We start from the raw sequence: 24,829 nt of genomic DNA on the forward strand, positions 1-24,829 counted from the left end.
TAACAACCACCTCAAACAAAGATTAGATAAATCTTTGGGTGATGCATTCATAATGCACCCAAGAAACATGGCAATGTGTTGTGATAGACCCCAAACTAGTTTGATCAAACTAGTTTGATTTTCCAGTAGTCCAGTATTACCTGCAAATACATGAACAAATTCCATCATAAAAATTCCATCACTAAAATTAGCAACAACAACCTTCTCTGCACAAGGGCCGGTTTGGAAAAAATAAAGAAGTCTATGGGTCCCATTTATTTTTATTCAGAAAGAAAATAAATTTAATGAATTCCACAGGCTTAAGAGTGAAATTCCTACTTCACTGAATAAAATGACAGTGAGAAATTTGCACGACTTTTTTAGGTGGCAAGAGAGGCAGTGTGTTCTAGTCTTTTGTTCTTAGATTCTCCCTTTAAACTTCCCTACAACCCCTTTGCTGCTCAAACTATACAAGGTAGACCAGGGACTAGAATTATTTCAATTCATTCAATACAACTTTCGCAGAAAACCTGCTATGGGCCAGGTGATGAGTCTCATCCTCTTTGTCCATGCCAGGGGGGTGTTTAGGCCAGGCAAGTGGGACAAGCGGGGACCTGAACCAATGCAGCCAGGTTCCCCAAAGACCAAGCTGTAAGTGCACCTTAGTTTCTGGCACCTTCACAATCTACTAAAAAAAAAAAAAAAAAAAACTTGATACTACCTCTCCTCTAAAGCATGCCTTTGGCAAGTCTTGACCTCTGCTGGCCAGGGCCTGGCCAAAACTCAAGTGTCTAGGAACCAGTGATTCTACAAAGGCTCTCCCTTCTTTGAAGGTAGTTTTGCCCTACAGGCTTCTCCTCCATTTCACCTCTGCTGTGCATGCTCTGAAAGGACGTCTATGAAACTGGATCTAGGACTGGTGAAAAGCTACACTGAGAAAGGCTTCAGGTTGCTCATTCCTGGAGGAAATAGTTCCCAATGAGTAACATATCAATGTTTCTGCTCAAAGATCTACCCTGTATCTATTCCCTTCCCAAACTGCAGATGTTCCAAACACTTAAGAAGAGAAACCTGATCAACTGACCGTACCTGGAAAAACTACTACTAGTCAATTCATTACATAACAACATTCCCTGTAACTATATGAATTTTGCAAGAAAGTCAGTGCAGGCATATGGTCAATGAACAAACCAGTTATCACAGTATTAGCCTTTTCTTTCTACATAGCGCCTTCCTCAATGTGCTTGCTTTGACATTTGAGAGGCTATTTAATTCCCTATACAGGCTACACTATAATGATTAGGATAGCTAAAGATACATTTCAGCTATTAACCATGAAAATATAAATCCTATCACTTTCTAGTCAAGAAGGTAGAAAGGTTCATAAAACGTTTTTGTCAATACTGAAGAAAACCTGGTTTTACAGTCAAACACTGGGTTAGAGCCTGGCTCTCCCTCTGTGAACTTGGTCAAATTACTTCTCTGTGCCTCAGTTTCCTCATCTGTAAAATGAGGATAATAATGAAACCCTCCTCCCAAGGTTTACTGTGGAGATGAAATGAAATAATACATGTAAACGTCATGGAACAATGTCTGGCTCAGAAAAGTACTCAGCTGCAGCTGGAATTATAGGCCAGTTGCAGTGGCTCACACCTGTAATCCCAGCACTTTTGGGAGGCCGAGGCGGGCGGATCACCTGAGGTCAGGAGTTCAAGACCAACCTGGCCAATATGGCAAAACCCCATCTCTACTAAAAATACAAAAATTAGCCAGGCATGGTGGCAGTCGCCAGTAATCCTAGCTACTCAGGAGGCTGAGGCAGAGGGAATTGCTTGAACCCGGGAGACAGAGATTGCAGTGAGCCGAGATCATGCCACTGTACTCCAGCCTGGGCAACAGAGCAAAACTCCATCTCAAAAAAGAAAGAAAGAAAAGAAAATTGCTCAAGAAATAAAAGCTGTTATTATTAGCTACTCAATCTCAGGTAATGATGTAGACAACAAAATACACACAAAAACCTCCCTCAATCTGTAAAACCTGATCCCAAAAATTGTCAGTCACCTTAGAAAGACCTTGTCCTCCTGCCAGGCATGGTGGCTCACGCCTGCAATCCCAGCACTTTGGGAGGCCAAGGCAGGCAGAATGCCTGAGCTCAGAAGTTCGAGACCAGTGTAGGCAATGAGGTGAAACGCTGTCTCTACTAAAAATACAAAAAATTGGCCGGGCGTGGTGGCAGGCACCTGTAGTCCCAGCTATTCAGGAGGCTGCAGCACGAGAATCACTTGAAACCTGGAGGCCGAGGTTGCAGTGGGCAAAGATCATGCCACAACACTCCAGCCTGGGCGACAGAGCAAGACTCTCTCCACACACACACACACACACACACACACACACACACACACACAAAACCACTTGTCTTCTTTTATTTAAGCCAAAAATGGGTGGGGGGGTGAAAACTTGGTAAAGATAAGTCTTTTCTACCTTCAAATGGGAAATAAATGTACAGTCATACAAATATGTACAAGCATAAAAATAAACATACAGATCTATTCAATCCAACTGTTAGCCTGTCAGCAATATAAAATATGGAGTAAAAAGTAGTACGAGATATAAAACTAGTAACCCATTATAAAAACTGAAGACTAAATACACTAAGAAAAAAGCTGGTTATTCAACAACAAAAATGATTAGAAAGATTTTGTTACCATATTTAATATGTAATTTAAAGTGCCCTATTACATTTTGTCATGGTAATTTGCAAATTTTTAGTAAACACAATATTTTTTTTCTGAGACAGTCTCACTCTATTGCCCAGGCTAGAATACAGTGGCGCCATCTCAGCTCACTGCAACCTCTGCCTCCCGGGTTCAAGCGATTCTCGTGCCTCAGTCTCCCGAGTAGTTGCGATTACAGGCCTGCCACCACACCCGGCTAATTTTTGTATTTTCAGTAGAGACAGGGTTTTACCATGTTGGCCAGGCTGGTCTTGAACTCCTGACCTCAGGTGATCCATCCACCTCGGCTTTCCAAAGTGCTGGGATTACAGGCGTGAGCCACCACGCCTAGCCATAAACATGATTTTTTAAAAAGATAAAGTTCAAAATCCTTTTTTTTTAAGTCAATATCAAATGCCACAAAACTCCAAATAAACAGAATCATTTCAAAAAAATGATTCTTCAGAAAAAAATTCCAGGTGGATTTCAATTCCATAATTATGATTTCTCATTCAAAAAAGTTAACCTCATATGACATAGTAAAAATAATTTCATTATCAAAAATTAACTCTGAGAAGAACAGGAAAATTTTTTAATGTTTTTGTGAATTCTAACTAATACCTAGCACTCCTCTAAAAAAAAAATGTTCAGGCTGGGCACAGTGGCTCACACCTGTAATCCCAGCACTTTGGGAGGCCAAGGCAGGCGGATCACAAGGTCGAGAGATCGAGAGCATCCTGGCCAACATGGTGAAACCCCATCTCTACAAAAATACAAAAAATTAGCCAGGCGTGGTGGCGCGTGCCTGTAGTCCCAGCTACTGGGGAGGCTGAGGCAGGAGAACTGCTTGAACCCGGGAGACAGAGGTTGCAGTGAGCCAAGATCACGCCACTGCACTCCAGCCTGGCAACAGAGCGAGACTCCATCTCAGAAAGAAAAAGTTCACTGGGATTCATCAATTACAGTATCACCTTTCCATATATAGTTTCTACGTTTATGAATGTTATGTGTATGACAGATGCTTTGAGATCTCTTGGTCACTCAGTCTCAGAACAAAATGTGAATTATTATATAATTTACACACAGCTATAAATTATATAATACTGTCATATCAGACAAAGCCACAAGGACTAGGGAAAGCAATTTTAAGACCAAAGAGATAAGACCATATTACCATTCCCCCAAAGTGGATTGTATTATATTTCTTTTTAAGTCTTTAAATTACAATTCTTATCCTGAGATATTAGACTCTACTCTCAGAAGATTACTGAATGTTTACACAGTGCTTTATCATCTTCCCTGTAGAAAATAAAATAACCAGGGCGGGCCCGGTGGCTCACGCCTGTAATCCCAGCACCTTGGGAGGCCAGGGCTGGTGGATCACCTGAGGTCAGGAGTCCGAGACCAGCCTGGCCAACATGGCAAAACCCTGTCTCTAGTAAAAATACAAAAACTTGCCAGGCATGGTGACAGGTGCCTATAATCCCAGCTACTCAGGAGGCTGAGACAGGAGAATCGCTTGAACCTGGGAGGCGGAGGTTACAGTGAGCCGAGATCACGCCATTGCACTCCAGCTTGGGCAACAAGAGCAAAACTCCATCTCAAAAAAAAAAAGAAAAGAAAAGGAAAGAACTAAAATATTTTTCTCTGGTAGTCATTATCTTACAATAGACAAATGCATCTATCAAAAAACAGTGCTATGTATGAATACAGATTACTCACTACCCTTAAAAAAATTAGAAACACCAGAAAAAAAAAAAATACTTGGTTTTTTAGCTGGGAGAAAAAAAAAACTGAAAAAGTTTAAATAATGTTAAAGAGGAAAGTAAGGAATACTACCAAAAAGATATTTTAAAAGCCCAGTGTGGTGGCTCATGCCCGTAATTCCAGCACTTTGGGAGGCCAAGGTGGGAGGATCACTTGAGCCCAGGAGGCCATGATCAGCCTGAGTGATATAGTGAGACTCCATCTCTACCAAAAAAAAAAAATTAACCAGGCATGGTAGCACACACCTGTAGTCCCAGCTACTTGAGGGGCTGAGGTGGGAGGAATAGCTTGACCCCAGGAGGTAGGGGCTACAGCAAGCCATGATCACACCACTGCACTCCAGCCTGGGTGACAGAGCAAGACCCTGTCTCAGAAGGAAAAAAAAAAAAAAAAAAAGATAATGAGATAATGCTACAACAGATAGAAATACAATACAAGTGCCGGTGTAACTTTCCTCATATTTCTTTAACTAAATGGACAGAGATTTTCCACTCCAATTAAAATATATTCAAAACAGCCCTAAAAAGAGGCTGGGCGCAGTGGGTCAAGCCTGTAATCCCAGTACTTTGGGAGGCCGAGGTGGGCAATCACCTGAGGTCAGGGGTTTGAGACCAGCCTGGCCAACATGATGAAACCCTGTCTCTATCAAAAAATACAAAAATTAGCTGGGTGATGTGGCACACACCTGTAGTCCGGGCTACTCGGGATTCTGAGGTAGGAGAATCACCTAAATCCGGGAGGCGGAGGCTGCAGTAAGCCAAGATCACACCACCGCACTTCAGCCTGGGAGACAGAGCAAGACTCTGTCCACCGCCCGCCCGCCCCGCCCCTTCCCCGTCCCTGCAAAAAAACAGGCCTAAAAAGGGCAACAAACATAACACAACATCTTATTTTTAAGGTAATGATATTACTGAGAGAGAACTTAGATTTAACTTTAATTCAGCTCAACTCAAACAAAAACGCCTTCTGTGTCCTAAGTACAAGATGAGGAGTAAATACAGTCCTTGCCTTGGGGAACACACTGGGACTTCCCACCGGGGAAGAAGTAGGCAAACTTTTATTATATGATGATGCATAGGGTTAGAACTGAAGTGTGCACTAAGTGTAGAAAATGCCTGGAAACACTATAATAAAGGTGGCCAATAATTCTGCCCCAAGGATGAGGGGTAGCATCTGAGCTGGGTCTTACAGAATGAACTAGGTAGGAAAAGGGGATGACAGTAACAAACATTCCAGGCTAAATGAGTATTTTAATCTTAAATATCATCATTACTTATCCTTCTGATGTCTCTAGAAAAAGGAAAACTCTTGTTTTGGGTTGTTCAATAGCCACGAATGTAAAAACCACGATGCCCACAAGCTTTTTTGAGCTTACAATACTGCCCTTTTAAAAAAGAAAAGGACTTAGTCAGTCATCTATTCAGCTAAATAACCAGTAGGAAACAATGAAAGATTTTAAATGCTGTCACTACAAACAGCAGCAAAACAGAGGGGAAAAAGCAGAGGGAAAAAGTCCAATAAAGTAAAGAGAATGTTAAATGATTCCATATATAGAAAAAGATCTGAAAAGCACTTATTCAATTAAAATGCCATTCTTAAATAGCCATTAGTTAGCCATTATTTAATGGCTTAAATAGCCATTAGTTAGAAAGGATCTTCAGTCCCGGACAGGATAAACTATGGGAAAATCAAGTGCATGGGATTCTTTATTCCCTGGCTATCCCGAACACCTTAAGATCAAAACTGGCTGTCACTTCTGAAATATGACCTCTTCCTTCCTCTAGACATTTGGTCTACTTGGTCTGTGGCCCGCTATATTCTAAAAAGTATGATAATCTCAAGTGCAAAGGCACTTTACTCCCCCAAAAAAGTTTTAAATTTGCCTTCTGACATGGACTTTGGATAAACAGTAATCCAAACTGCATGGCTTCATAACAGAATCTAGGCGCAGGTTAGCCTTTATAGTTGAAGAAACTAGGGTGTAGAAAAGTTTGTCGCCAGATGAGTTGGAGACGATCTTAAGTCCCATCCAGCTCTAACAGTCTAAGCTTTTAGAATCCAAGGAGTTGACTCTTTTGACAACCTAGGAATTTTGAAATCTGCTTTACTTCAAGCTGTACTGAAGCCTTACCCAAATTTGGGGGAGTGAAAGGAGAGAAGGAGAGAAAGCCAGGCAAATGGTCAAATCAGAGAAGAGAATGACAGAAGACTGGCCAAAATTAGCCTATCTACAACAACTCTATCCCAAGATCATCAAGAACTTTATCTGGGCCAAGGAGTTTATCCTCTATTCTGAAAAAGAGGAAATAAAACATAATAGCAAGAAAATACAGACAGAGCCTGGGAAAAAAATAAGTTATCCTTCACTGCTCTGGCAAAGCAACTAGTAGGCTTTCCTAAGAAAGCAATGGGGCCTGCCCAAAAGTGTTCTGGAGGTCACAGAACTGCTCTGTGTCAGTGTCTCGACTCTAGGCTGTGACCCCGAACGAGTTACTAATAACCTCTCACTCCTTTCTCCTCACCTGAAAAAGAGGATCCCACACGTGTCCTGTAAGATTGTTGTGGGGATTGGGAATAATATATTAAAGGGCCTGTCCTTAAAAGCCATCCTATAAGTGGTACCACGCTGTGATCTGAAAAGATCATCTGAACCTTTTATCCTTTTCAACTCATATCATGTAATCCTTCTGTCTAGACTGCACATAAGAATTACAAGTTAGTCTGCAAAGCTCTGGCTCCTGCCTGAAAGAACTCTATCCTCTCACTTTTCCTTAAGTGAAAGAATCTCTGAGTGATATGGGGAAAGGACTGGAAAGCCAAGAGGGGCAGGTGCCACCCAGCCCCATCTTACAAGAAACTGGACTGTCAGCGCTCTGAGGGCAGGGACTGCCCTGTTAAAACCAAATTGCACACACATTTTCCTAAAGCAAGCTAATTGTAGACTTAAGCCTCTCCGAACAGCTTACATGACACCAAACATGGACCCACAATACATTTTGTGTCGCACAACATCAAGTCACACAAAAATCTCAAAATTATACGTTACAATACAGTTTAATTATGCTGCAGTATTAAAGCCAAAGACAAAGGCTTTAAACCGAGTGCCTACGAGGTAACCATAGTGAAGTCACACCTTTAGTAATAAGGAACCAAGAATACATGGGATGGCAACAGGGAGTGAGTGTCCAGCAGAGCCGTCGACGGAAGTAGCGCAACTGCTCCAAATCCGAATTCGAACCCAGAACTTCTGGCGAAGGCCATGTAAGAACCACTCCAAGGAGAAAGAGGCCTTTAAGGCCAGGCGCACCTTGCTGGAACTTTCTGCCGGGGAGACCCCCTCCCCTCGGCCTGGGCCCCAAGCCCCAAGGGCGGCCGCGCGACGCGGTGGGAGGGACGAGGGTCGCCAGCCCCCTCTGCTCCGCATTGGGGCAGGGGCTCGGCGCTGCCCTTGGAGAAAGGCCAGGCTCCCTCCAGTCAGGGAATAATGACAGCTCGCGCGCTCGCAGCCCGCCCCGCCCCGCCTCGCCAGGCCCGCAGGCTGCTCCTCCCGCCAGGCTGAGGGGTCCGGCCGCGCCCCCTCCTCTCCCCGCCCTGGCCCGGGGCGCCCCCAGCCCACACCGCCAGCCTCACCGGGTCGGAGTTGGAGGCCGCCGTCGCGGCGGCTGCACCACAGCGCCCGCTCGCCCTGCTGCAGGATGTAGTGGTCCTTGGCTTGGAAGAGCTCCATGCCAGCCCCGCGCGCCCAGGGAGGCGGCGGCCCGCGGGCGGCGCACGGGGCTTCCTAGTCGGTCGCGGCCGCCAGAGTCCGCGCCTCGGGGAGCGGCCGGGTAGGAACGGCGCCGAGGAGCAGCAGCCGAGGGAACGCCCCGGGGGACCCGACCGGTAGGAGGAGAACGCGCCCCGGCGGCAGCGCTGGCGGCCGTAGAGGCCTCTCCCCCGGCTCCGCCCCTTCCCCGGCTCCGCCCCGGGCCCGGCTCCTCTCCCGGAGCCCCCGGCTCCGCCCCTCAGCCTCCTCCTCTTTTCAGTTCCCTCCCGCTTCCTGCCCTTTCCTCCGCCTTCTCCTAGGTGTCTCCTCCCAGCTCCTACCCGCGGGTCTTTCCTCCTCCCTCTCCTCCTTCCGCCCACCCCCCCCGCTCTTCCCCCCGGCCCCCCCCCCGGCGCGCCCGCCTTCTTGCTGTGGCCACCGGTGGCCTCCGGGGAGCTCGGCCGAGTCGGGCTGGGCTGGCCGCCTCCCTCCGTGCGGCCTTGGGAACAGGCGCCCACCGCTGGGGCCTCCCCTCCGTGCCGGCGGGCGCTCACGCTTCACCAGGCCCTCTAAAGCCAGACCGAGTCCTGCAATCCAGCCCCACACCCGCTCTCCCGGGGCGGCGCGGGGTTCGTTCCCCGCGGGCCTGCGCTGCCTGCCCCTACCGAAACCAGGCAAGACCTCGGGGCCTGGCTACAGGGGTTCATCACCAGCCAAGCGAAGGCGTCTTCTGTTTTCTTATTTCCTATTAGAAGTTTGACAACAAGAGGCATTCAATAAATGCACATCAACGAGGGAGAGCATGTAACAATAGAAAACACACAAGCATTAGCAGCACAGGGCTAAAGAGCGAGGAGGAAAGGAGGAATGTACAGATGCTGCTGTTTTTCCCGAATTAAGCGGGGGGGGGGGGGGAGGTGGAGAAGACTTCACAAATGGAGCCAGTTAATGAAGCAAGCGGAAGGAATATCGTTTGGCGAGGATAAGATGAATGGAGAACCTCTTGGGGAAGGAGGAGTCTCCCCCAAACATCCTTGAGCTCAGTCTGTCTTGAAAAACCAGTTGGTGTCTTGAACAGAATGGGTCTGGGGAATGAGGCCCCCACTTCCGGGGCCAGTTGCAGGACTGTCTAGCTGTGTGATCTTGGGGAAGTCTCTTGGTCTCAGATAGTGGTTGAACTAATGACCTTTTATTACACTCCCAGTTCTATAAATCAGTGAGTCTTTCTACTCCTAACTGCTTATCTTCTCTAATGCCTGAATCGGAAATAAGAGAAAAAGACAAGAGGTAGGAGATGAGAAAAAGAAGGCAATAATTTTTTTTTTTTTTTGAGTTTAGGAGCGGAGGTTTACAGGCAAAAGAAAGAGAAGGGAGAACAGCTCTCTCTCTCTCTTGCGAGAGAGAGGGGTACCCGAATGGGACTTCTTAGAAGGCAATACTTTTAACCTTTTGCTCAAGTAAAAAGTGAGAGGGTACAAAAGCAGGAAGGAGTTCCACATGACTAATTATTGCAGCCCACAGTGTTGAATTTCCATAGCACAGAAAGTCCAATGACAACAAAGCGTCCTGGAATCTTTTCTAAGTACCGTGCCTCTGTGCTGTCCAGACACCTCAACATAAAGGTCCAGGGAGGTGGTTACTCTATCAAATCTTCGTGATGTGATTTGGAGAAAGAAGGTAATGAAGCTATAAGAAGCATTAGTGAAACCATCACTTTCAGATTGATTGTTGAATTCAGCCATATGTTGACTTAGCAAAAATGAGAATGAGAAAATCCTATGAAGACGTTGTATCCTGCAAATTATTTCATTATTGTTTTATGAATTACATTGCCAGATGTGAAGAAAACAATGCTGTTCTGTTTTAAAACAATTAATTAGTTCATTGAAACTTTTCCTGATGTTTTAAATCAGTGGTTCCAACCCTGGCTGCCTGTTAGAATCACCTGGGGAATTTTTCAAACATATCAATGCTTGGACCTTAGACCTATTAAATCAGAATTTAATTGGGGTGGGGCTCTGGCATCGGTTTGTTTGTTTTTTCTACGCTCCCCAGATGACTTTAATATGCAGTCAGGCTTGAACACCACTATTTTAAATGAAATTAATTAGTAAAATCTGCCTGACAGCAGCTTAGAAAAAACAGCTGTCAGTCATTAACTAATGCCATCATATGGGCTTGGTTACCTGTAAATCCAAAGTTAACAAGCAAAGTCTTTAGGAGAGAGGAAAACGTGGAGGGGAGATGCTGCTGTAATCTATCTGACCCCAATGCACACTGGTGTCTCCCTCAGGCTCCAAACGCATGCTGTGGGGGTAGGCACAGCTCTAGCCTGGCTAAACAAAATGAGTGAAAAGAGCACATGTTTTCTGTCCCTGGTAGATGTCACATCCCCAATCTACTGCCACAGTTGTCTTGCCTTGTTTCTGCTATGAACTTCCTGAACCTTGGCCCCTGCAGCCTCTCCACTCCCTGGCTGGCCTATCCTCGGCCTGTGGCTAACTTGCCAGCCTCATCACCCTCTTCTAGCTTCCTAATTCAAGGTCCTCCTGCCCCGATGCCACCCAGGTTTTAGTGGAAAGTTCACGTGATGCTGCTCTCCTTTTTTTTTGAGACGGAGTCTCGCTTTGTCGCCCGGGCTGGAGTGCCGTGGCCGGATCTCAGCTCATTGCAAGCTCTGCCTTCCAGGTTTACGCCATTCTCCTGCCTCAGCCTCCCGAGTAGCTGGGACTACAGGCGCCCACCACCTCACCCGGCTAGTTTTTTTGTATTTTTTAGTAGAGACAGGGTTTCACCATGTTAGCCAGGATGGTCTCGATCTCCTGACCTCGTGATCCACCCGTCTCGGCCTCCCAAAGTGCTGGGATTACAGGCCTGAGCCACCGCGCCCAGCCTGCTCTCCTTTTTAAACATGGATGACCATCATACATATTATATATCTTCTTTTATATGTATGGCATATGGATGCTAATTTAAGTATAATCACTAAGGAGTTTGGTTCTAGCCAGTTCTGTGTGATCTTGGTCAGTTCACTCAATCTCGTTTGGTCTCAGTGTCCTTATTTATGAAAAGAGATGATGAGTAAGTGTTCCCTTCCAGTGCCGAAATCAGTGTGAGGAAATGCATCCACGTGGTTAAACCTACACAAATAATGATGGTACATAAGCCAACTCTGATGACCGATTTAGCCCTTCAGTGTCAGGTTTATTATTTGTCTCTGAGATCTTTGGATTAGATTTTGGTGTCCTCTGGTGAGGTTTGACTTTAACATCATCTCCTGTCTTCTGTCTACTTGTTCATAGTCTTGTTTGTTGTCTGTGAGAACTTTCTTCAGTCTTGTCTATGAGAAATCTCCCAAAAGAAGAGATTTATATTTATATAAATATATTCCCCCCTCCCCCTGCCTGCCAGGAGGCTGCTCATGTTGCAGGTCAGCAGTCTAGGTGGCTTAACTTTTTTTTGAGATAGAGTTTCACTCTTGTTGCCCAAGCTGGAGTGTAATGGCGCGATCTCAGCTCACTGCAACCTCCACCTCCCGGGTTCAAGTGATTCTCCTGCCTCAGCCTCCTGAGTAGCTGGGATTACAGGCATGAGCCACCACGCCCAGCTAATTTTTTGTTTTTTTAGTAGAAACGGGGTTTCGCCATGTTAGCCAGGCTGGTCTTGAACTCCTGACCTCATGATCCACCCGCCTCGGCCTCCCAAAGTGCCAGGCTTGCAGGTGTGACAGGTGGCTTAACTTTATGGTTAAGGACCCCAAACACTCACAAGCTGTGATGGTGAATTTTATGTGTCAACATGACTAGGCTAAGAGCTGCCCAGAAAGCTAGTAAAACATTATTTCTGGGTATGTGTGTGTGAGGGTGTTTCTGGAAGAGATTAGCATTTGAGTTGGTAGACTGAATAAAGAAGACTCCCCTCACCGATGTGGTGGTCATCTAATCCTTAAGGACAAGAATAGAATAAAAAGGTGGAAGAAGAACAAATGTGTTCCCTGTCAAACTGGGTCATTCATCTCCTCCTGCCTGCAGATATCGGAGCAGATATAGTTCGGGGCTCTCAGACCCAGATTGACCTCCCTGGTTCTTAAGCCTTTAGGTTTGGACTGGCACTATACCACAGGCTTTTCTGGTTCTCTAGCTTGCAGAAGGTAGACTGGGACTTCTCAACCTTCATAATCTCATGAGTCAATCGCTCATCATAAATTTTCTTCTACATATGTATATATATTCTATTGTTCCTGTTTCTCTGGAGAACCATGAGAGCAGAATGCAATGGACTGCTTTCCCAAAATTTATATGTTGAAATTCTAACCTGCAAGGTGATAATATTAGGAGACAGGGCCTTTGGAAAGTAATTAGCTCATTAGAGCACTTATAAGAGACCCCAGCAAGGTCACTTGCCCCTTCCACCACATGAGGGCATCTCGAGGAAACAGATATTCATCTAAGAACCAGAGAGCAGGCCCTCACCAGACACTGAACCTACCAGTGCCTTAATCTTGACCTTCCCAGCCTTCAGAACTGTTGGGAAAAAAAAAAATTCTGTTGTTTATAAGTCACCCAGTCTATGGTAATTTTTTTTTTAGCCCAAACAGACTAACACACAAGTCAATTTTTTACATTTGGCCAAACAGCCAATTTCTCATGGATTTATCAGCCAGCAAACTTATGCTACCTCCTCACATAACTTCATCAAGGATGGCTGGAAATTGTACTGTTGGAGCACTTTGACATATATAAAGTTCTTCAGGCTGGGCGAGGTGGCTCACACCTTAATTCCAGCACTTTGGGAGGCCAAGGCAGGCGGATCACTTGAGGCCAGAGTTCAAGACCAGCCTGGCCAACATGGTGAAACCCTGTCTCTACTAAAAATACAAAAATTAGCCAGGCGAGGTGGTGGGTGCCTGTAATCCCAGCTACTCGGGAGGCTGAGGCAGGAGAATTGCTTGAACCTGGGAGGCCAAGAGACCATTTTATTTAATGTAGAAGACCACTTTGTACTCCAGCCTGGGCAACAAAAGCGAAACTCCATCTCAAAGAAAAAAGAAGAAAGAAAAGAAAATTTAGGCCAGGTGTGGTAGCTCACACCTGTAATCCCTGTAATCCCAGCACTTTGGGAGGCTGAGGTGGGTGGATCACCTGAGGTCAGAAGTTTGAGACCAGCCTGGCCAACATAGTGAAACCCCATCTCTACAAAAAAAAAAAAAAAAAAAAAAATACAAGAATTAGCTGGGCATGGTGATGGGCGCCTGTAATCCCAGCTACTCTGGAGGCTGAGGCTGGAGAATCACTTGAACCCAGGAGGCAGAGGTTGCAGTGAGCCGAGATTGCACCATTGCACTCTAACCTGGGTGACAAGAGCAAAACGCCATCTCAAAAAAAAAAATTGATTAAACCAGCCATAATTATTTGTGTGTATGTGTACGTGTGTGCGTGTGCGAGAGAGAGCATGTCTTTTCTGCATCTAGTATTTCTCTTCTGTCCTTGCAGAGAAGATAATTAGCCTTGTTCAGTGATAATTTCATAGTCGTCTAAAACCAGCTGTCTCGGCCGGGCGCGGTGGCTCAAGCCTGTAATCCCAGCACTTTGGGAGGCCGAGACGGGCGGATCACGAGGTCAGGAGATCGAGACCATCCTGGCTAACACGGTGAAACCCCGTCTCTACTAAAAATACAAAAAAACTAGCCGGGCGAGGTGGCGGGCGCCTATAGTCCCAGCTACTCCGGAGGCTGAGGCAGGAGAATGGCGTAAACCCGGGAGGCGGAGCTTGCAGTGAGCTGAGATCCGGCCACTGCACTCCAGCCCGGGCAACAGAGCAAGACTCTGTCTCAAAAAAAATAAAAAATAAAAAAAAAAATAAAACCAGCTGTCTCTCACTTCCCTTCTGTTATGCATTTACTCTTCAATTAAAAAAAAAATTCCTTTGCTCTAAATAATCTAATTTGGAAAAAATGTCCAAGATGCACCGTTAAATAGAAAAAGTCCGACTTAGGCCGGGCATGGTGGCTCACGCCTGTAATCCCAGCACTTTGGGAGGCTGAGGCAGGTGGATCACTTGAGACCAGGAGTTTGAGACCAGCCTGGCCAACATAGTGAAACCCCGTTTCTACTAAAAATACAAAAATTAGCTGGACATGGTGGCATGCACCTGTACTCCCAGCTAATCAGGAGGCTGAAGGAGGGAGAATCGCTTGAACCTGGGAGGCAGAGGTTGCAGTGAGCTGAGATCACACCATTGCACTCCAGCCTGGGTGACAGAGTGAGACCCTGTCTCAAAAAAAAAAAGAAAAGAAAAAGTCCAAATTGCAGAACAGAATTTTCTAGTATCCCGTTTGAGTTTTTAAAATGAGGGAATGGAAGAGAGATTATATTTTTATAAGTCGAGAACATTTCTGAAACAAAACACAAAATCTAGTTCCCTTTGAGGGATGGAGATGGGGGTGGTGAGGGGAGGGGCTGTGAAAGCAAATGAAGAACATAGGAAGGAGGGTGGAGACGTTTTTCACTTTATATTCCTGTGCACTTTTAAAAAAATTTTTGTGGATATATAGTAGATGTGTATATTTATGGGATACATGAGATGTCTTGATACAGCTGTATGCTCTTGATTTTTTAAAAAACCATGTGCTCTTGGCCGGGCGTTGTGGCTCAAGCCTGTAATCCCAGCACTTTGGGAGGCCGAGACGGGTGGATCACGAGGTCAGGAGATCAAGACTAACACGGTGAAACCCCGTCTCTACTAAAAAATACAAAAAACTAGCCGGGCGAGGTGGCGGGCGCCTGTAGTCCCAGCTACACGGGAGGCTGAGGCAGGAGAATGGCGTGAACCCGGGAGGCGGAGCTTGCAGTGAGCTATCTGGCCACTGCACTCCAGCTGGGGCGACAGACCGAGACTCCGTCTCAAAAAAAAAAAAAAAAAAAAACCATGTGCTCTTAATGTTTTATACCTTAAAAAACTAATGTGTGTATATACATATATACATATACATATGTGTGTATATACATGTATATATATGTATATATATATATACACAAATCATTCCTCTACCACACATCAAAACATATTTTTAGGCAGTGTATTACCTAAGGATCTAAAGTCTTTTGCCTCTGGCCAGGCACAGTGGCTCACGCCTGTAATCCCAGCACTTTGGCAGACCGAGGCGGGTGGATCATCTGAGGTCAGGAGTTTGAGACCAGCCTGGCCAACATGGAGAAACCCCATCTCTACTAAAAATAAAAGAAAATTGCTGAGCGTGGTGGAGCGCACCTGTAACCCAGCTATTCCGGAGGCTGAGGCAGGAGAATTGCTTGAACCCAGGAGGCAGAGGTCGCAGTGAGCCAACATCATACCATTGCACTCCAGCCTAAGCAACAAGAGAGAAACTCAGTCTCAAAAAAAAAAAATGCATTGTTAGATAATCATGTTAGAGATTTTTCAAATCATGTTTTGCACTGCGCAGAAAAACAACAGGGGGATGTTACCCTGGTAGAAAGTTGGTACATCCTAAAAGCTGCCCAGTGGATTTTGAACCTATCGTTACTTCTCCTGGTTAAAGAAAATAATATCCTACAGTGTTTCACCATTTTTAATAAGAGTTGCACTTAGTGACAAGGAAACATGGGGTTTTGGTTTTCCTAATAGTGCTGTTCTTTCCCTTCAGTTTTACAGCAATCCTCCAACAAGACTGAGAAGTACAGTGAGGGGATGTGTGTTGCAGGTGGGGGTGTTTGGACACTTCTGACTACAGAAGCAAAGCCATGGGGGTATAGAGGCGGGGGCGGTGGGGGTAGCGAATGAAGCATGAAATGTGATTTACAAGTTCCCAAGATGGTGATTTTAATTGTGATGGGTAACCAGAGACCAACTGCAAAAATGTGGCAAATATATTTTGAAAATTTGGCCCTCACTCTAATTTCAGGATTAGAGTGCTGTTGCTGCTTCTGAAACCCTGCAAGATATTCACATTTCAGTTACTCCCAAGTGGCACATCATTTCTCATGGCTTTTCTCATTGCTGTTCTCTGAGTTAATCGAGTGGGGATTCTAACTTGTAGGTACGATGCTTATAAAGCTACAATCCGTGGGATTCAGTCCAGGCAACATTGAAGTTAAAAAAAAAAATTCATTCTATACAATTAAAAACAACTTGAGAAAACTCAAATCCTTTGTGTGTATTTCTCAAATATTCTAAAGCCCTGTATAATTTCTTTTACATCTTTTTTTTTTCTTCTCACCATTGTCCTCATCTAGCACAAATATTCCCATATCTCTCCTCTAAAAATTCAAGAAAGCTTTCTCCCTTCAGCACCTTTTTCAGTTCTTTGTTGTGAAATCTGACGAAACCACTTAGGGCTATTTCCCCTGGCAAGGCCTGGCCTTCTCTAGAGGGTGAGGAGGGGCGCAGCAGGGAGAAAAAAGCACAAAGCTAAGCCAGAAAACTCTCTAGCTGCGTCTGGGGCAGGGGGAAGAGGAAAGGCTAGAAACGCTCAAACACTAACAAGTCTAGCCCATCACCTCAGCATAAACATATTTCCCCTTTGGGATTCAGTAACAAGTGTTTTCATTTTGAATGGGAACAAAATGTGTCCTATAAACAATTTGATGCAGCGTCCGTACATTCAAAGGCTGCCGGCTGGTCTCTGGACTTTTTTTCCCTTGTGATTTCCTAATTGGAACTAGACAGTCTGGTTCAGAGGAGGACAGCAAGTTTGCAGGGCTGCTGCCTGCCTGCAGAGAGGGACAAGCACTGGATCTGAAGTGATTCCCCAGAGCCTCCCCCCCACCCCCGCCCCCACATCTGCTCCTATTTGGAGCGAATTACTGATTCTTCTGCCTGTGGAGCCTGGAGCTGAGAAATCCAAGGGAAGAAATGAGTGCCAAGGGGCAGCTGCGGTGGCCTCTGCTCCCTTGTTCTCCTCTACCCACCCCTGGCCCTGGGAAGCAGAACAGCCTGCCAATTGTATATATCCCCTAGTCAACACTGGCAAGTGTCACTGGGGTCCCAACCCACCTCACCTATTCACCAGCCAGATGTGCTAAGGCCAATCTCGCAGCTGTCCTAGATCAGTTTCCCCCTAGGCAAAATGGAGATAAGATATAAAATGTTCTTCACTAGGTTGTCATCAGAACTAAATGAAGTCATCTCTTTGAAAGGGTGTCTTAAACTCTAAAGAGTTATCAAAACATTATTTTGCATATATTTTTTAAAAATCTATTTTATGGCTGGGCGCGCGGTGGCTTAGGCCTATAATCCCAGCACTTTGGGAGGCTGACGCAAATGGATCGCTTGAGTCCAGGAATTGAAGACAAGCCTGGGCAACATGGCAAGACCCCATCTGTACAAAAAATATGAAAAAGTTAGCTGGGTGTGGTGGTGCGCACCTATAGTCCCAGCTACCCAAGAGGCTGAGGTGGGAAGATCACTTGAGCTCAGGAGGCAGAGGTTGCAATGAGCCATGATCATGCCATTGCACTCCAGCCTGGCTGACTGAGCGAGACCCTGTCTCAAAAAAAAAAAAACCTATTTTATGTGTAAAGTTTTCCCCTCTACACTCATTATTTGACAAATTCCTAACATATATATAATATATTATATATATATATGTAAAACTAAACACATTTTAATTTTATATATGTAAGTGATTCACGTTTTTAGCTCAATTCACATCACCAGAATATAGAAGTAGTGGACGTTAATTGTGTAACTATAAGTTGGATGTTGGCCTTGATTCCCAGCCAGAGACAGAGGATTTGTCCTGAGGCAAAAGAAACTTAATCTTCAAGACTCCTTGATTTCATCCAAAGCCCTAATTCTGTATTCACTATTTTGTATTCTCCTTTCTAAAGAGGACCCTCCTTATTGGAAGAAGCTTCAGGCATCACAGTTCTTGCCCCATCGCTAGCAGCAAAGAACTTTCTGTGCTTCTACATCCCAGGAGGATCTGTGCCTGTTCGTTGTCTTCTCTTGGCTTGTCTACCCTCTGTGATCATTCTGTCATGTCCTTTTAGCCACTCCTCCTCTTCTGAGCTCAGATACACTTTCTGCTCCCTCCAGTTCTCTAATCCACTAACAATTATGGAGCTGGATGAGCACACGCACACACATACACACATTTGTTTTAGAGATAAATTTAGAGATGGGAAACTATGTTTAAAGATGGCACCATTCATCCCAATGACTCAGACAGAGCTATTCCCAGTTCATGTGGAGCCCTTATATTGAAAATAGAGCTAGGAAGCATCTTTGATTCAGTAATGCCAGGGTATAGATTTTCCAGGAGTAGATTCAAAAGTACTATGAATAGGCAGAGAGTGTTTTCATCGTGTGATGCTAGGCTGGGTGGTTTCAGGAAAAAATGTAATACTCAGTGGCAAGGCGTGCTTGTTCTTGGGGGATTCGGGACCAACCTGGCCTCAGCCACTGCTGGTTAAGGCACTGCCTGGAAGCAGCAAGGAATCACAGTCCTCCACCAATTCATAGGAATCCAGGCTCACTGCCCCCCAACTCCAGAGCCATCAGAGCTGTAGTGGTAGGGATTATGGGATACTTGGGGAGATAGAAGGCAGGTTCCAGCCTGTGGGAAGGGTTGGAATTTCCAAGGTAGGGGTTAGGACATTTCGTACTGGGAGGGGAATTAAAGGAGAGCAGGAGACAACCCAAAATTAGGGGAAAACCAGGTACGGTGGCTCATGCCTGTAATCCCAGCACTTTAGGAGGCTGACGTAGGCAGATCACTTGAGGCCAGGAATTGGAGGCCAGCCTGGCCAACATGGTGAAACCCCGTCTCTACTGGAAATACAAAAATTAGCCAGGCGTGGTGGTGCATGCCTGTAACCCCAGCTACTTGGGAGGCTGAGACACGAGAATCACTTGAACCCTGGAGGTGGATTTTGTAGTGAACTGAGATTACACCATTATACTCCAGGCTGGGTGATAAAGCAAGACTCTGTCTCAAAAAAAAAAAAAAAAAAAAAAAATGGAGAAAACACATAGTATCCATTCAGAATATTCTCTTTTTTTGTTGTTTTTGTTTGTTTGTTTTGTTTTTTGAGACAGAGTCTTGCTCTGTCGCCCAGGCTGGAGTGCAGTGGCGCCATCTCAGCTCACTACAACCTCTGCCTCCTGGGTTCAAATGATTCTTCTGCCTCGGCCTCCTGAGTAGCTGAGACTACAGGTGCCCCCCCACCACGCCCAGCTAATTTTTGTATTTTTAGTAGAGATAGGGTTTCACCATATTGGTCAGGGTGGTCTCAAACTCCTGACCCTGTGATCCACCCACCTCGGCCTCCCAAAGTGTTGGGATTACAGGCCTGAGCCACCCGTGCCTGGGCCAGAATATTCTCTTAATACATATAATTCTGTTACTATTATATATATGTATGTGTGTGTGTGTGTATATATATATATATATACACATATATATACACATACATATATATACACACATATACATATACCCACACACATATGTTAGGAATTTGTCAAATAATGATTTTGGGGAGGAAAACTTTACATATAAAATAGATTTTTTTAAAGTATAAACATTTCTGTAACACTATAGTTTAAGACACCCTTTCAAAAACTTCATGTAGTTCTGCTAACAACCTTGTAGAGAAAATTTTATATTTTATCTCCATTTTACATAGGGAGAAACTGACCTTGGAGAGCTGGGAGCTTTGCCTAAGCACATCTTCAGAATAATCTCTGAAGCCCTGAACAGAGAGGCCTGCCCCACATTACTTTCACCCTGAGTGGTATGGTGGGATGAAGGTGCAGCTTCCTATCCGGGGATGGCTTTCACTCACTTGTCTAACATTTCCATCATGTCTAACCCCCTGCAGTCAGCTGAGTAATGGCCCTCAATGATATCAGAATCCTGTAAATGTTATCTATATGGAAAAAGGGTCTTTGCAGATGTGATTAAGGATCTTATCCTGGGATATCCAGGTGGGCCCTAAATGCAATCACGTGTATGTGAGTAAGAAGGCGGCAGAGGGCTGGGCATGGTGGCTCACGCCTATAATCCCTGCACTTTGGGAGGCCGAATCAGGTGGATCATCTGAGGTTAGGAGTTCAAGACCAGCCTGGCCAAAATGGTGAAACCCCATCTCTACTAAAAATACACAAATGTAGCCAGGTGCGGTGATGGGTGCCTGTAATCCCAGCTACTCGGGAGGCTGAGGTAGGAAAATTGCTTGAACCCAGGAGTCAGGGGTTGCAGCAGTGAGCCGAGATCGCACCACTGCGCTCAAGACTGGGCAACAAGAGCAAGACTCTGTCTAAAAAAAAAAAAAAAGGAGGCAGAGGGAGATTTTACACACATGGGAGAAAGTGTAGGAAGACAAAGCCAAGAGATATTTGAAGGTGCTGTTCTTTAAGATGGGCAAACTGGGCTGGGCGCAGTGGCCCACGCCTGTAATCCCAGCACTTTGGGAGGCCAAGGCGGGCATATCACAAGGTCAGGAGTTTGAGACCAATCTGGCCAACATGGTGAAACCCCATCTCAACTAAAAATACAAAAAATTAGCCGGGTGTGGTGGCATGCACCTGTAGTCCCAGCTACTCAGGAGGCTGAGGCAGGAGAATCACTTGAACCCAGGAGGTGGAGGTTGCAGTGAACTGAGATCGTGCCACTGCACTCCAGCCTGGAAGAAAGAGGGAGGAGTTCGCCTCAAACAAAAAAAAAAAAAAAAAAAAAAGATGAGCAAGCCAAGAAATGCCAGCCCCGACTGGATGCTGGAAGAGACAAGAAACTGATTCTCCCCTAGAGCCTCTGAAGGGAGAAAGGCACTGCCAACACCTTGATTTTGGCCCAGTGAGACTGATTTTAGACTTTTGTGCTACAGAACTTTAAAAGCATAGAAGTGTGTTGTTTTAAGCCACCAAGTTTGTCCTAATTTGTTATGGCAGCCACAGGAAACAAATACAACCTCTTTCAGAATCCCATGCGTTTGGTCTGACAAAGATGGGCAGCCCTGGCGTCTCATCATCAGACGCAGTGATGATTCCTGGGGGGTTCCTAGTGGAGACGGTGTGTTAGTCCGTTTTCACGCAGCTGATAAAGGCATACCTGAGACTGGGCAATTTATAAAAGAAAGAAGTTTAATGGACCTACAGTTCCACATGGATGGGGAAGCCTCACAATAATGGCAGAAGGCAAAGAGGGGCAAAGTCACATCTTACATGGATGGCAGCAGGCAAAGAAAGAGCTTGTGCAGGGAAACTCCCCCTTATAATAACCATTAGATCTCGTGAGACTTACTATCATAAGAACAGCACAGGAAAGACCTGCCCCCATGAATCAATTACCTCCCACCAGGTCCCTTCCACAACACGTGGGAATTCTTTTTGTTGTTGTTGTTTTTGTTTTTGTTTGTTTGTTTTTTTTTTTTTTTTTTATTGAGACGGAGTCTTGCTCTGTCGCCCAGGCTGGAGTGCAGTGGCGCGATCTTGGCTCACTGCAAGCTCCACCTCCCGGGTTCACGCCATTCTCCTGTCTCAGCCTCCCGAGTAGCTGGGACTACAGACGCCCGCCACATCGCCCGGCTAATTTTTTGTATATTTAGTAGAGATGGGGTTTCACCGTGTTGGCCAGGATGGTCTCGATCTCCCGACCTCGTGATCCGCCCGTCTCGGCCTCCCAAAGTGCTGGGATTACAGACTTGAGCCACCGCGCCCGGCCAACATGTGGGAATTCAAGATGAGATTTGGATGAGGACACAGCCAAAGCATGTCAGAGGGCCTGCTGGGCCAGTGCCCCCTCCTAACCTGTAGAGGTCTATATGAGTTTTCTAGAGCTGCCATACAATTGACCACAAACTTGGTGGCTTAAAACAACAGAAATTGATTATCTCACTGTTCTGGAGGCCAAGTCCAAAGTCATGGTGTTGACAGAGTCAATTTCTCGTGGAGACTCTGTGAGCAAATCCGTTCCATGCCTCTCTCCTACCTTCTGGTGGCTCCCGCAACCCTTGGTGTGCGTTGGCTTATAGTTCATCACTCCAATCTCTGACTCCACCCTCATATGAATCTTTACTAGGCCTTCTTCCATGGGTTTCTATTTATTTGTGTGTGTGTGTGTGTGTGTGTGTGATTTTCTTTTTTTTTTTTTTTTTCTTTTTTTTGAGACAGGGTCTCACTTTGTTGCCCTGGCTGGAGTGAAATAGCATGATCATGGCTCACTGCAGCCTCAACCTTCTGGGTTCAGGTGATCCTCTCACCTCAGCCTCCAGAGTAGCTGGGACTACAGGGATGCACCACCATGCCTAATGTTTGTATACTTTATAGAGACCGGATCTTGCCATATAGTCTAGGCTGCTCTCAAACTCCCGGACTCAAGCAATCCATCCACCTCAGCCTCCCAAAGTGCTGGGATTACAGGCATTAGGTATCATGCCCAGCCTAACATATACTTTTTTTTTTTTTCATACAGACAGGGTCTTGCTATGTTGCCCAGGCTGGTCTTGAACTCCTGGCCTCAAGTGATCCTCCTGCCTCTGCCTCCCACAGTGTTGGGATTATAGGCTTGTGCCACCACGCCAGACCTCCCCATGTTTCTGTGTGTCTTCCCCTTTTCTGTCTCTTGAAAGGACACTGGTCATTGGATTTAGGGCCCATCCTAATCCAGGGTGATCTTATCCCAAGATCCTTAAATTAATTGCATCTTCAAAAACTCTACTTCCAAATAAAGTCACATTCACAAGTACTGAGAATTATGACTTGGACATATCTTTTGGAAGGACACTCATTACAGGGGCTAATATCCTCCCCTCCCACTCAGTGGGGGAAGGATAGAGAATCCAGCAGTCACTTACCCAGCCTAATGAAGACTTGGCAAGTTGCAGCAACTTGCCCACAGTCAGGCAACAAATTTCTGACAACAGGCCTCATAGAAACCAATATCAGAATCTCTAACCCAGCATGATTTCCACTGCACCACTCAGCTTCTCATGTAACTCCCTACCTGGGAACAATGCTATTCCATTCAAAATCAGCTTCAGACCAGATGAAGTGGCTCATGCCTGTAATCCCATTGCTTTGGGAGGCTGAGGCGGGAGGCTTACTTGAACCCAGGAATTCAAGACTATAGCCACCTATGATAGTGCCACTGCAGTCCAGCCTGGGCAACAGAGGGAGACCCTGCCTCAAAACAAACAAACAAATAAAATCAGCTTCAAATATCTGCATTGCCAATCTTCATACAATCCCTTTTGGCAGAAAAGACAAGCCTACCATACACTAAACATGGGCGTCATACTTCCATACTTCAAGTTGATGTCTGAAAAATTTAAGAAAACATTATGATTCCAATACTTATCTTCCTGTTCTTGTTGCTAAATGATGACTTTTTTTTCTCATAAGGAAAAATTTCTCAAAAGCTAGCTGCCTTTATGCCCCTAAGCAGCTATCCTGATGTTTCAGAATGTAGAAGATTCTTTGCACTGAAGGAAAAATAATCACCTCTCAGTTCGTGATGAGTTCTCTGGCTCTAAAGCCCTTTGTACGTGTTACTTGTACAGATGAATACCCTCAAGAGATCTCCTCAAGGGATTTTGGTCAGTAGTTGCTGTCGTGCAGTATGTTTGAAAGGGAAGGAAACTATTTCTGTGGGTGTGTGCTAGATAATTCACACCACTTGTTTTTCTTTTTTTGTTTTGTTTTGTTTTGTTTTGGAGGCAGAGTCTCACTCTGTTGCCCAGGCTGGAGTGCACTGGTATGATCTTGACTCACTGCAACCTCCACCTCCCGGGGTCAAGTGATTCTCCTGCCTCAGTCTCCCACGTAGCTGGGATTACAGGCACACGCCACCACATCCTGCTAATTTTTTTTTTTTTTTTGTATTTTTAGTAGAGATGGGGTTTTGCCATGTTGGCCAGGCTGGTCTCGAACTCATAAGCTCAGGCAATCCGCCTGCCTCAGCCTCCCAAAGTGCTGGAATTACAAGTGTGAGCCACTGCACCCGGCTGACACTGTACCACTTGTATAATCCTAACACAGGTTTGAGATCTCTTCTTTGGACCTGCAGCTACTGTATGAAATTCACAAGCACTTGTCAAGCACTGTGCCTGTCCCTGCACTGCTCCCTGGATCAGCTCTCTAGGGCTGCCATCACCAGGTGCCACAAACTGGGTGGCTGAAAACAATGGAAATCTATTATCTCACAATTCTGGAGGCTAGAGGTCTGAAATCAAGGCATTGGCAGGGCCATGTGCTCTCTGAAGGCAGTGGGGGAGGATCCTTCCTTGCCTCTTCCTAGTTTCTCATGACTTCTGGCAACTCTTGGCGTTCCTTGGCATGTGGCTGCATCACTCCAATGTCTGCCTCCACTGTCATATGGCATTTTCCTCCTGTCTGTCTGCACGTATCTCTCTCAGCTCCATTTTTCTTTTCTTTTTCTAAGAGATGGGGTCTCACTCTGTTTCCCAGGCTGGAGTGCAGTGGTGTCATCACAGCTTACCACAGCCTCAACCTCCTGGGCTCAAGAAATCTTCCCACCTCAGCCTCCCAAATAGCTGGGACCACAGGCGTACGCCATCATGCCTGGCTTATTTATTTTTTTGGAAAGGTAGGGCCTCCCTATGTTGCCCAAACTAGTCTCGAATTCCTGGGCTTGAGTGATCCT

General features: G+C 45.5%; 1 protein-coding gene across 2 annotated transcripts in view; it reads right to left on the bottom strand.

Annotated features, from left to right (window-relative positions):
- INPP5F (inositol polyphosphate-5-phosphatase F) overlaps nucleotides 1-24,829 on the bottom strand; it is a 140,111-nt gene that overhangs the window by 93,186 nt on the left and 22,096 nt on the right. The window contains exon 1 of one of the 2 annotated variants that reach the window (XM_023224307.2): nucleotides 8,091-8,426. The exons of the other annotated variant lie outside the window; for it this stretch is intronic. Coding sequence (XP_023080075.1) covers nucleotides 8,091-8,187 — 97 coding nt within the window. The 5' untranslated portion in view covers nucleotides 8,188-8,426. Of the gene's footprint in view, nucleotides 1-8,090; nucleotides 8,427-24,829 lie in introns of those variants that run through there. 2 annotated transcript variants of the gene reach the window in all.

This window comes from Piliocolobus tephrosceles, chromosome 9, assembly GCF_002776525.5.
Source record: "Piliocolobus tephrosceles isolate RC106 chromosome 9, ASM277652v3, whole genome shotgun sequence".
In the NCBI taxonomy this organism is placed as follows: domain Eukaryota; kingdom Metazoa; phylum Chordata; class Mammalia; order Primates; family Cercopithecidae; genus Piliocolobus; species Piliocolobus tephrosceles.